A 12,508-nucleotide genomic window follows, 5' to 3' on the forward strand; every position below is an offset into this window, starting at 1 on the left:
TTACCCCCTATCGCCTCTGGGATACTGATATGATTTGCCGCCTAGATGATGATGATGATGATGATGATGAATCCTACCACCGGCTGTGCTGTCTGAGGTTTTCCCTGGGTTTTCCGAAAACTTTCCACACGAATGTCGGCACAATTCCCCCTGAAGTCGGCCCTGACGCATACTAACCCCCCCCCCACTCCTTCCTGCTGTCCTCTCTCCATCTGTCCACATCTCTACGCCGCTCATAGCCACAGTTGCTTCGCGGCGCTAACGCAGAATCTTAAAAAAAAGTGTCGTCACAGAAAGGCGTATCCATCTCGTTTTTAAAAAATCGTGGAAGAGAACTACGTCGTTCGAGATTATATGGTTGGATAGGAGCGCGTTCTGCGGTGAAGACCTACTTTTAAAGAGTGCATAGTTACTGGTAAATCGAACGATTGTGGGATACTTGCAGCTCTGCGCAATATTCCACCCTTTCCGCCGAGCACAACGTATCACCGTGTAAATTGTGGACGCTAAGCGCGCTTTTTTTTTATCTTTTATCTCGCACGTCGCAGTATCTTTCAAGAGGAATGTTTAGGCTCTAGGGGCGGCCCATAAACTACTAACTTGATGAGATCGATCTCGTACGGGAAGTGCGCGCCCAACACAATATCCCTGCGCGCGGAGGCGCACTTAGCCAACGCGTTCAAAAGACGGCGTTACATCAACTATGTAACCAGGGTAGCCCCAATACTAGCTCCCTCTGCATAGGGTGAAGACAACCGCGTCGTCTGCTACGAATTTCCGCCATCTTGACGCCCACGCGCTGCTCGCGATTCGCTCACAAAAGTGTAGCTATACGCTTGGCGACACACCACATTTTGGAGTTGAGTAAATACATAGCAGAGGAGGTTTAAAAAAGTGGGTGAAATCGGTACACAGCGTTCGTGCATGGTAAGCGTGGGCAACATGGCGGCTTTGCGGCATTCGCTTCTACAAAGGATGACTCCACCCTACCCTATATGTAACCTACGTTAATTGCAGGGTACGTGCGCAGTGCAATCATTGTTTTGCTTACATTCCCTAGTAGGTAGATGTAGTGGGCCGGATTTTGTACTAGTTTTTTCTTTCTTGTTTGTCCCAGTTTCCTTTTTTTTTCTTCAAAACTTGTTGAGCTTCCAATAGTGATTTGCAGCTCAGATATAGACATAAATCTTTTTTTTTCTTTTTTATGTCCGTCGTCTTCACTTCGTATTCGTGGGTCACCATCCAACGGCTCCTTGCCATGCATGAACAATGTTTCCTATCCTTCGGCGTGCAGGTCCTCCATACACATTTTTCGTTTGTTTGTAACGAATTCAAGTTATTTTAACTTAATTTTACGCTTAAAACCATCTCCCCCCCCCCCCCAACAAAAAAGAACACTCACATACGCACGACATAGCAGGTGGCGTCTGACAAACCGGCAACATACGGCAACAGCACACCCTCTAAAAACACCCTCCCCTTCTTCAGAGAGCACGTAAGTGAGCGAGTGATGTTGACGTCACTCCGCCGGAAGTGGCACCGCGCCGTGTCTGTAGCAGAGGAGTTTTTAGTCGGAAAACTTTCTTGCGTCCCCTAAAAACCCCGTTCCCTACGATAGAGCATGTTGCCCATCAGTTTCTTAAATGTCTATGGCAGATTTTTTTTTAGTTCGGTGGAAATTTCAATTGTACAAAGATGCCTACAACCTAGTTATTTTTATTTTTTGTCCATCTTCATAACGAATCACTACTTTTCACACTTACCAAACTCTGTTGAGGTGAGTCTTCCACTGAACGCGAATGATATAGAAGACATGGCTAAAATATTGGCAGTTTCGGGCCAAGCTTTTTGTGTCATTACTTGTTACACACGACAGGTAGTGTAGCTCTGCCTATAACGAATACCACAACATGTGGCAGTGTCTGCCCTAGGGCACTAATACAAAATTCACGTGTTGTAGGTAGAATACATAAGCAAGGGCGAGTCAAATGTTATTACAGAAAGGTGACACGCCCCCGCATATTTATTTTAAATGCCTCGAATAAATTTCATAGAACATATCTGTATTAAAAAAATTAAATATTTAATATTTTAGCAATGTCTTTCTAGATTATTCGCGTTCATTGGAAGACTCAACTTAACAGAATTTGGGAAGTGTGAACAGTAGTGTGCGTTATGAAGATGAAAAAAAAAAATATCTGCATAATCTTTGGTGCCAAAACTATTTCATTTATGTTATGCACGATGTCTGCGTAACATACATCGGATATGAAACTGTAAAAAAGCTTCCATGCTGTCTAGAAGAATTAGTGTACCAACGATGTCAGATAATGACCTTTCATCAGTGTTCCAGGAGCAGGTGAGACAGCACCAACCTGAGCAGAGCACCCACACCTGATTCCGGAAAGGCAGGAACCAGCCCGTGCCACCATCGGGGGAGGCCCTGTGTCGCGGGTGTAGGTGTTGCTTTCCGGCGAGGACTCGCGACAAAAACAAACAAAAGTGACAGCTTCTACTACAACGACGGAGGAAACCACCCTTCGTGCTTCTGAGGTGGGCCAATCCCAGTGCTTCCTTCATGCCACAACAAGCTTGCTCGGAAAGCTGCACCCCCACTGCATACGATGCGCCACCCTCCCTTCCTCCAGCCACCACTACCCCTAATCGGGGACGAGGATAACAACACGCACCTGGTTACAACTTCGCTACCTGTGTTCATCTTAACCAACGGAGGGTGCCGTGTCATTGCTCGTATACTGCTCTCTCCACAGGGCTTTTTTTTTTTTTTTTCTGATAACAAAACAAAAACTAACGCGCATGCAATAAGAGCCGACATATTTTGGTAATTTAACCTTTATCAGACACGTAAAATTGGAACACACATTTCACATTAGGAAGCATATGCGAATGTTCTAATTTTTCAAGTACGGAAAGCGAATATTTCTATATTCACTTTCTACATTCAATACGGAATTCTGTATTCGAATTTCAATTTGCTGTTTGTTCCGCACCGCTATTCGTTCAAATAAATACGAAGCTGCACGAGAGAGGGCATCAAACAGAGTGAGCGATATTTCATGTTCAGACGTTCACATGTATACATGCTGTACACATGCTGCATGCGTGTCCAGTCGTTTTGTATGCTCTTCAGTTTCAGTGTAATTATTCGCACGTGCCTACACATTAGCCTTCGTTCTTCGAAGCAACGTGTGTGGTTTCAATAACACTGCGCTTTGCAGTGAAATAACTTCCTGACTAGTCATTCCAGACCGAGCACGAGGGACGTCAAAAGTAGCAAGCCAACCCTAGCTTGGCTAACATCTCTACAAACCCATAATGAACAAGAACAAAAGTGATACGAGTCAACCACGATATCCTTGAGGATCATATTTATGTTACTACAGGGGGGGAATTACGTGGAGTGCTTAATGCGAGCAGTGACACCAGCACCACTTTACTACCTGACAGCGGTAATGTTGCACAATGTCTGATTTCACGGTGGTACTGTTCCGTTTCGTGCCATTCGGTATTCTCACCTATTCCGAGGGACTGACGAAGAAGGGACTTGAGGAAAGAATGTTCTTATGATGATGTTGCTCTTCTGCAACTAGCGGTTATAGCCAATCTTTTGTATTGTAGGAGAATACATAAATATATATATATATATATATTATACATATAACTATATATATATTGTAAAGAAAATGAAGTGAGAAAGTGAAGCCGTTTCGGTGTTTTTTCGAAACTGGCACATATAACTATGACGCCAAGCTATGGGTAGATGCTTTCAAAATGCCTATTCGACTCGCAATTGAATCTGGATTACACAATGCATTTCATGCAGGTTCATTTACGTCCGCTAGTCGCTGTCACTGACAGGTTTAATAAATATCCATGGTTTCCAGCACGTGACATGTTTTTTGTGCTGTGTAATGCATTCCTTTTAACAGAATGTTTCCTGATTACGCTGCTCTTTCCTTGTTGGTTTGTTGTTGCTGTTGACAGTGTTATTCCATGCTTTCGTTGATATGTACATACCAGCATCACCGATTAGAATGGAGAGATGGGTGACGGCGTAAGAAAGATACGTTTATCAACTTTGAACTCCACCGTTTAACGTGTAAATTAAGCCGTACAAGTACAGGCATGCAGTGCACAATCCCCTGAAGCAGCATCACCACAAAATCTGCATAGAAGCTGACAATTTGACATTGGTATATGTGCCTCACTCTTACCGACACAAAAAGTGTTGTGTGTCGTGAAGCGTTATTGCTTTGTGAAACACCTGCAGGGCCTCATAATGTGTTACTCCAAAAGTGTTTGCGCATTTCAAGAACCGAAAATATGAAAAAAAGACAAAGCTCGTGAAATTGCTCGTTTTATGAAATTCTTTTTACAACAGTACTGTGTTGTTCTAGTTGAACTGTCCACTGGATGTCTTTTTTCTTTTTGTCTAAAGATATCTTCAAAGAAAGCAAACTTTGCTCTTATGTTGGCGCTTTCCACGACCAGGAAAGAACTTATCATCTGCTTCGTCTCAAAGCTACCGTAGATCATGTCACGCTATCGGGTGGCATGCTTCAACTTGTACAACACACTGCTGCACGAGGTAAGGACGGTGGCCATCGTGTCTTGGAAGCTTACCTAGTGCTGGTATTTTTGTTCCTCGATCCCCTGCCTTGTTTTGCTCAGAGACGCTCTTCCTATAGTGTTCCAAGCAAGTTTGTGCATCATGTGGGTGAGCCAAGCCTAGCACGTGTAACAATAATGTGAGCGGCCGGAACAGACACCCGGCAGCAGCAATTGTGCCTGTTGTGTTTGTGCCACTCCTGGCAGAAAAACAAAAGGGAGCTAAATTCTGTAAAAAAAAAAAAAAAAATGAAGAAAGAGAGAATTTGTTAGCCATACGTCCATTTACGAGTACCTGATTTCCTTGTGGTGGTGTGTGTGGCAACAAATTTGTGTGCATGTGCGCGTGCGTGCAGAACACGTTGCAGACGGCACTTGAAGCCAAAGCACGAGGAGAAGACTTTCCACGAGAAATACATATGTGTGGGTACCCATAATTTACAAACCCCACCTGGCTTTTTTTGTTTTCTGTTTTTCTGTGGACAGCGCAAGGTGTTAGGTCGATGCTGATCTTTTGTATGAGTGTTCCGCTCTGCAGTAGAGATTTTCGCCGACAGGGCTTTAGAACCAATGTCGGTGAGTAGATCTTTCAAATGAGTTGGGTGAAATTGGTGGGTGCGCACACGCAAACGGGGGCAAGCTAAAACGTGGTCAAACAAAACTTTGGTTTCTGGGGAGAACAAAAATAAAAATAAAAATTACGCCGTACATCGTGCATCGCTTTCGAGAGTCTTCTGATCCGTATACTGTTGTTTCCTGTTCAAATGTTTGTTAGTTTCACTGCGAATCCAAAAAATATATCGGGCCGACATCGGACCAAGGAGCCGTATGCATGTGCGTGCCCACCCGTGTATTGATAACATACTAGGCACGCAGCAATTTATGCAAATATGACAGAAAATTGCCTGTTATGTGTACTATTCCCGGAAGTAATAAAGCTGCGACAATGACAACCGGCCCATACGGCAAGCCGATTTTCCAGGTTTGCAAAGCGCTCGGGGATGGCCGCATGCAACAGACGACAACCATTGCGGCAGTTTTCTGGCCAGCGGAACAAAACTCTTTGCTTTGTAGACACTTGCCAGGGAGTCCATAATGATCTTCTTGTCGACAACACGGATCTTTTTATACTGCTACGTCTTATTTCGTTCACTCTTTTTGTTTTTAGCGTGTAGGAATTTGATAGTCCGACAAGAAACGGGGGCTGTACGGAGAATTATATAGGACAACAAATTAACGCGTGGAACGGCATTATGCTGCTTACGGCGTGAGGACAAACGAAGAAGCAAAACAAGTGTTATATCGTTGTTACAAAAAATGTGCACATGTTACAGTTTGCACTGGAGCGAGCATACACAAACAGGTACACGGTTACACAATTTGTTAAGTTTCACATTCCACACCGGCAGAATTGACACGGGAGTTACGCAAGCTATTTTCAAAACGACCAGTGTGCCTCTCAGTTGCAGTTACTGTCCCGAGCTTTGTTTTCATAAGCACAGGAGGCAAATTTAACGCAAATTTAACGCAAATTTAACGCCAATCCTGACGCTAGTAGCGTAAAAGACCATTCAATGACGCGGGTTCCTCACAAAATACAGTCCCTAACATGATAAAATCATTAGAAGCTGCTTTAGAGGCCTTTAGAGCATCCGAATGTTTTCCTAACTTCATACGATTGCGCACGAAGTGCGACATATTGTCAGATAACGATATTGCGTTGGCATTCAAAATATAATACACTGGAAATTACTCTGTCCTTTAGTAAGCTCGTTAACACCTATGTATGTTACTACATTAATGACAAACTTGCCTGTTCGATCGGAAAGACATTGCGTTGTGGACCCCTTACAAAAATTAAAAATACGGCTTCCTTAAAAATGAAAGGAGCTCGCAGAAACGAAAAGACTAGCAACTAAAAAATTCCTAGCACTATCATACCTACGTTATTAAAAATGCCTGCTTTGCAACACCCAACCGGGGTTAAAGACGACTAGAAGAAACCCAAGCAGGTTTCATCATTCCATGCAACCTCAGTGCAATATGTTCGTCAACAAGGACACGTTGTAGTGTAACAAAAACTGCGGAGGAGCAGTTTTATTCAACTTCGAGTAACCCTGCATGATTCACATTTAAAGGAACAGATGAACAACATTCAACAGCTTTCAGACGAGAAGCGGTGAGGCGCTTGTGGGCCACCAGACAGACAAATGTTTCCTGCCATCCATAACCTAAACATATATACAATATGTCACGGAGAAAGTGAGAAGCACATTGAACATGAAAAGAAGAGTTTTGCAACAAACAATAGCAACAGCAACAAAAGACACACGCAGTATAGAATGACACACACGCGGACCCGCCTAGCTGTTGTAGCCCAGGTCGACAAGATATCATCATAAAAAAAGACCCGTTTCCTGTTGACACAGGATCTGCACAATACCTAGAATGAGATGAAGCAAAGGTTTATAATAAAGGTTTTATATAGTTTGGCTCCCCAAGTGTAGAATTGTACATAGAAAACAAAAAAAAAAACCATTGTTGACCTGTAAAACAGTTGGTACATTAAAGGGTTGCCGAGATGTTGGCAAGTGACGGTTTTCTGTCCCTTTTTGACGGGCTCTGACTACATTTTACTGCATGGTGGGTCTCTCTCTCTTTCTATCTCATGCAACAGTGTGATCGCTGTAGAAAATTTTTGACACAAGATGACCGCAGTGCACAGAACCAGACAACCATTTTTGTGAACAAAAAAATACAGATCAACACAAACATAGCATAAAATGAGTACATATTTTGTACACATAGTGAGACCACGTGTGAGTAGTGCAATGCAGAACCTCTTCAATCTGTTGTCACACACAGAGTGATTATATTCATGCTACATCATTATGATGAGAACACAGTTTAGAAATCAAGTAGAGTTTTGCAGCGTCAAGTTAAGCAGGAATTCCTGTGGCAAAATGTGAGAGAACAAAGCTGGCAACGTGCGCTACAGCCTTCCCTTGCCACTTCCCTTCACGTCGGTCGTCAGGAGACTATACCGAAAGCAACAAGGTAAGACACGCACTGAAGATGGAGAAGTTCCACATGAAGCTGCGTGTTCTACATTGTGCACAGAACGGGCATGCTTGTTCATTGCAAGCCACGTTCTGGAAGCAGCATGCGCGTACACCATGGGCAAATATTAACTGAAAAGGGATAAAAATTGTCGTTTATTTTAGCTCCCCGGCGCTGGGCTTTAGCATTTTTAAATATTAACTGGGCACCTCAAATGGCACTTGTGAGTGGAACTAGATGGTACAGGAACATTGTAGTTTGGCACTGTTGATACGTGTATTTCGGGAGACCTCAAGAGTAGATGTTACCTCAGACCATGAACCATACCAGAACAACATACTTTCTGCTTCACACCAACTCCACAAAAAAAAGAGAGAGAGAACCAGTTATCAATTGCAACTTCGGGTTCCAACGTGGTGAGTTAGTTCGGTACTTAACGTGTCAAAGGGACTTCTTAATCTTGCTGTCTAATAGTAATTTGCTGCATAGGATTCATTAGTATTTAACTTTGAAATGCATTACCTGCTTGCAGCATCAGCATGAAAACCGTTCTACACCATTATTGAGACATACAGCTGAACTAAATTCTATGCTTATCATGAAATAACAGGAGTAATATGGGACCGGTCTCCTAGGCTTGCCCAATGTAATGCACGTGTAAGCAAGAACGCCTCAGTGATCAGATGTTACAGTATCGGCACATCTGGCATAACGTATGTATAATTATAATGTGCCAGTTCACTAGAAGGGCAAGAAAATTTTTGGTGCATGTGGTATATTTTTTGCATGGTGAATGTCGTGTCTCTCATAACACGTTAGAAAGCTGGTAATGATCAAACGGTGGCAAGGCAAAGACTGAGATGAAAACGAATGACAACACTCATTGTTAATTGCAACTTGTAGACACATGAAACACATGTACAAACACATGAAACAAGACATAAGATATAAATGGTTGAAAAATATGGAACATTCCAGAACATTTCAATTGCTGCAACTTCTCGTACGATAGACAGGTCAAAACCAAAATTTTGGTTTACTTGTAATGCCCACAACCTTTAATGGTTAGCGAAGGTGAGTAGAGCTGAGGTCTGAGCTGAGCATGATGAGTTTCTTTTACAGAGTGAGTGAGCAAAGTTTTTTTACCCGTAGCTTTGCTGTGCCTTGTCACTGAAGACACGTACGTGTGATCTCTGGTAGCTTTATTGTAAGCTAATGAGAAACCCCCAGGGCATTAGTCAGACTTATGCATTATTAAAGAATGTACCTTGCATTCACAGAAGATATGCATTATGAAACAAGTCAGACTTCATGTCTCTACTCAGCATTGCAACTCTGGACTCAGTCAAACAATGTGAAACGGATGGCAAGGTGCATATTTGAATGGAACCTTGAACATGTGCATGAAAACATTCTTATACTCCTCCTCTGCTTGCCAACAGTATAAGTTAATCTTGTTAACATGGATGCATTGGTTTATGTGGCTACCACTCTCACTTAAAGTTAAGGCTAGATTAAAGTTAAGGCGATTAAGATTAAAGTTAGGGCTTGTGTTAGCCTTGTTCAGTGAAAGGGCACATCTGACTACTTTTGTATACGAGGAAACTTTTCAGCAATTTCTGTTTTCCCTGTACAGTACAATAGCAACAGAGTAGTAGCAATTAGTCACCGAGTAGAATAAAATATGTCATCACATGCCCGGTGGAATGCGATATGTGATGGTGAAACTAGTTTCTTTACATGGTTCACGAATAGCAAAGTGTCAACCAAAGCAATACTTTATGATGATGTGCATCTGCACATGAGAGGAGGTTAATGGGGGAGAGGATCATGCACCTGGCCAAATAGGCGTGCAACATGTCAAACATGTAGCTTCCGTTTGGGCCCTGGCTTTTACGGTTTTTATCTACATTGAGTACACGCTGAAGAGCATATGATTCGTGCCTTGATATTTTCTCTTTTCTGAGTTACAATGGAGGTCACGGTCTTTAAAAATGGGTAAAGGAGGAATTTGAGGGATGACCTATATCTGTTGGGTATGTGTTAAGCAACTTGAAAAAGTCTTGTGACCTACAGCATAGTTACGTGAAAACCTATCTCTATAAGGTGCAAGGTGCTCCCTCTCTGACTTCCAGCTAGGCAGTTGGGCTCTGCAGCTAGCTTATTAGGTGTCCCCTTGCCGCGGAGGCAAAAAGATACATTAATCCCACATCTAGTTAGTCAATAAATCTAACGTACCATTTGCAATGTCTTACACTTCGTATAAACCTACGTACGCTATCACATCCCAAGGCAAATCACACATTATAACATATATCAGCTGAACTTCTGGTGCGTGCCCAAAGGGAACAGCAGAGTAACACGTTGAGTAACGTCGTGGAGAAGCAACAGAGGTGAGCAATGCCAGTGAATACCATCTAGACAGAAGGTGCATGTCCTTGATCCTTTTTTTTTCTTTTTTTCAGGATAATTAGAATAAAATTTTTCAGTCTGACCGTATCGACACATCACGTACTTATATCACACTGGAAAACTGCATCCGGTCCTTGAGCACACTTGTCGCAATGCCACAACATGCGACAGCCAAATAAATAAGAAAATGTGTTTAGCAAAATGGTAATCATGTTTGCAAAGTGTTTAAAAAGAAAGACCTCGTTTAAACAATGTAGACACCCAACTTTAGGTTTCCCCGAATAATCGTCTGTAGTATTCAAAATGCACGGCAACGATTATTTTATTATCAGCTGCTTCGATTAGGCTCAGTCTTTTCGAGTGACCACAAACACCACCACTTTTGCAGGGCTGAGACTTGTGAACGATCACACGAATTGGACACCCCTGTCCGTCACTGCGTTGCACACGTTAAAACATGCAACATTCGTCCAGCCAACTTCCAGAGTAACCATCCAAGCACAATAGCTGCCACAGGGGTCAGGAGACCACAGAGCACGGGAGCGGAAGGAGCGCACGCCCTGTTAATATCACGCTCCTCGTGGGCGTTGCACGACAGCGGCACCAGGCGGGTTTTTCTTTGCTAGAGCTTTCACGAACATTTATATTGTCAATAAGTTACGGACGACAACCGTGCCGAGATTCAGACTGCTTCGAATCCACCAAACTTCCACCGCCTCTCTAGGGTCGCACCGACACCGGACACCTCGCGTTTGAAAAGGGCGGGAAACTTGGAGAGGACCACTTCAACGTCACAGGGCTGCAGGGCGGGCTCCCTTGTGTGCACGTAGGACCATATGTAGTCCAGACTTGCTCCGTCGGGATGAAGGTGCAAGAACATTGAGATGAGCCCTGTTTTAACATGAAACAGTCGGGTTGCTTTAGTGGACTTGAATGTTCTCCTTTTGTGGTTGGCAGCTTTGAGCGAGAATGAGGGGGGGAGGGTGTTATCGGGTGTTTTTTTGTTTCTCCTCGTGTCTACTAAGTCCTTTCCTAATTTCTGCTTTTTTTGTTCTTTTTGCGGGATCGTGACCTTCCAGCGGTAATCCCCGAAGGCATAGACAGTGTTGACACACATGGGTGTATTGCTGGGAAAGTAAGTGACCCAGTCTTACACGTGTTATATGTGACAACCTTTGTTCGTCTTCAGTGGAAACGTCACTTGAGGATTTCATAGTGACTGGAATTCGGGGAGAAATCGGGTTTAACCCGAATAGGTCGGAGCTCAGTTCGGGGGGGAATAACCGGGCGAAATCGGGTTTAACCCGAAAAAGTCACTCCCTAAATATAAACTGCTCTATGCACCTGGGTTCCCAGGTTTGTTTTGTGCATACAATTCATTAGTCCTGATGCAAGTCTGAGTCATTAGGTGGCACAAGCGAGCGGTGGCAGATATAAGATCCTACTGTTGTTCAGGTGCAAATCATCCACTGCTCTAAGTGCCTTACCTATGCATTTGTCATCACATATGACGGAATGGCATATATGTCACTCGGGTGAAAGAAATCAGAGGCAAAGAGGGAAAATTTACCTATTAACTTTGCATCTTTTTCTGTTATCCTTATCCCAGCAACCTGCACCGAGGATGAGACTTCATTGCGAGAGGAGGAGGAGGTAGAAGGTTCCCTGTCAGGTGGCGAATCAGACTTTGATCCCAACTGAAATTACAATTGTGTAGTTCTGGGTATCCTTCCACTAGATGCATTGTAGTGACAAATTTTATTTTAGGGCACAAACAGGGGTGCACACAACAACTGTTTACTGCCTGCTGAAGAGCTGAGAGGCATACGTATAATAATCGTAACATTATTCCCCCTTTCATTGATTAAGTCAAGGAATTCGGGAGTTGATATTGCAACTTGGGAATTGTCCTTGCAGTCAGTGTCTCTTATCAGGATACCGGTGGTATCACTATAATAACTCTATTTATTTGAATGCTACTGACCATTGGTAGGGAACTCTTGGGTGTACATAAAATGCACTTTTACTAAAATCGATGCTAAACAATGTGTGAAATGGTTAGTGTGAAACGTACCTTCCCCAACTTGTCGAGGTCTTTGGCTCTCTGCTGCTGTACCCCTTGAAGTGCTTGCTGAAGAAGCCTCAACTGTTGGTCCTTGTGTTCATGCTCAGACCTCAATAGCTCTGCCTCATTCCGATAGGCTTCTAGCTGACAGCGCAGAGAATCTGCTTCCTCTTGGAGTCTTCTCAGCGCTTCTTCTGGATCCTCTTCTTCATCGTCGTCTCCACCTTTTCCATCTTTTGCGTGGCTCCCTTTGAATGCAAATAAACTTATGTTACTGTTTCGTGAATAGCGGTTTTATAGACGTGCCCTGCAAGATTAAAAAAAAAAAAAACTGCTACAGTG

At 43.2% G+C, this 12,508-nt stretch overlaps 2 protein-coding genes across 6 annotated transcripts in view; one reads left to right on the forward strand and one right to left on the reverse strand.

Annotated features, from left to right (window-relative positions):
* The window catches only part of LOC135366980 (uncharacterized), a 48,560-nt gene extending 41,340 nt beyond the window's left edge, over positions 1–7,220 (forward strand). Inside the window, exons 4-5 of one of the 3 annotated variants that reach the window (XM_064600020.1) lie at positions 2,346–4,609; positions 4,693–7,220. The gene's annotated coding sequence lies outside the window, so the exon portion shown is untranslated. Of the gene's footprint in view, positions 1–2,345 lie in introns of all 3 variants that reach the window. The other 2 variants (XM_064600018.1, XM_064600019.1) reach the window with 2 other exon arrangements.
* The window catches only part of LOC135366977 (ecto-NOX disulfide-thiol exchanger 2-like), a 54,473-nt gene that overhangs the window by 35,577 nt on the left and 6,388 nt on the right, over positions 1–12,508 (reverse strand). For 2 of the 3 annotated variants that reach the window (XM_064600011.1, XM_064600010.1), the window contains exons 10-12: positions 12,176–12,414; positions 11,672–11,798; positions 10,406–10,992 (exon numbers count right to left, since the gene is read on the reverse strand). In XM_064600011.1, coding sequence (XP_064456081.1) covers positions 10,784–10,992; positions 11,672–11,798; positions 12,176–12,414 — 575 coding nt within the window. In that variant the 3' untranslated portion in view covers positions 10,406–10,783. Of the gene's footprint in view, positions 1–10,405; positions 10,993–11,671; positions 11,799–12,175; positions 12,415–12,508 lie in introns of those variants that run through there. The other variant, XM_064600012.1, reaches the window with a different exon arrangement.

This window comes from Ornithodoros turicata, chromosome 8 (genome assembly GCF_037126465.1).
Source record: "Ornithodoros turicata isolate Travis chromosome 8, ASM3712646v1, whole genome shotgun sequence".
Taxonomy (NCBI): Eukaryota; Metazoa; Arthropoda; class Arachnida; order Ixodida; family Argasidae; genus Ornithodoros; species Ornithodoros turicata.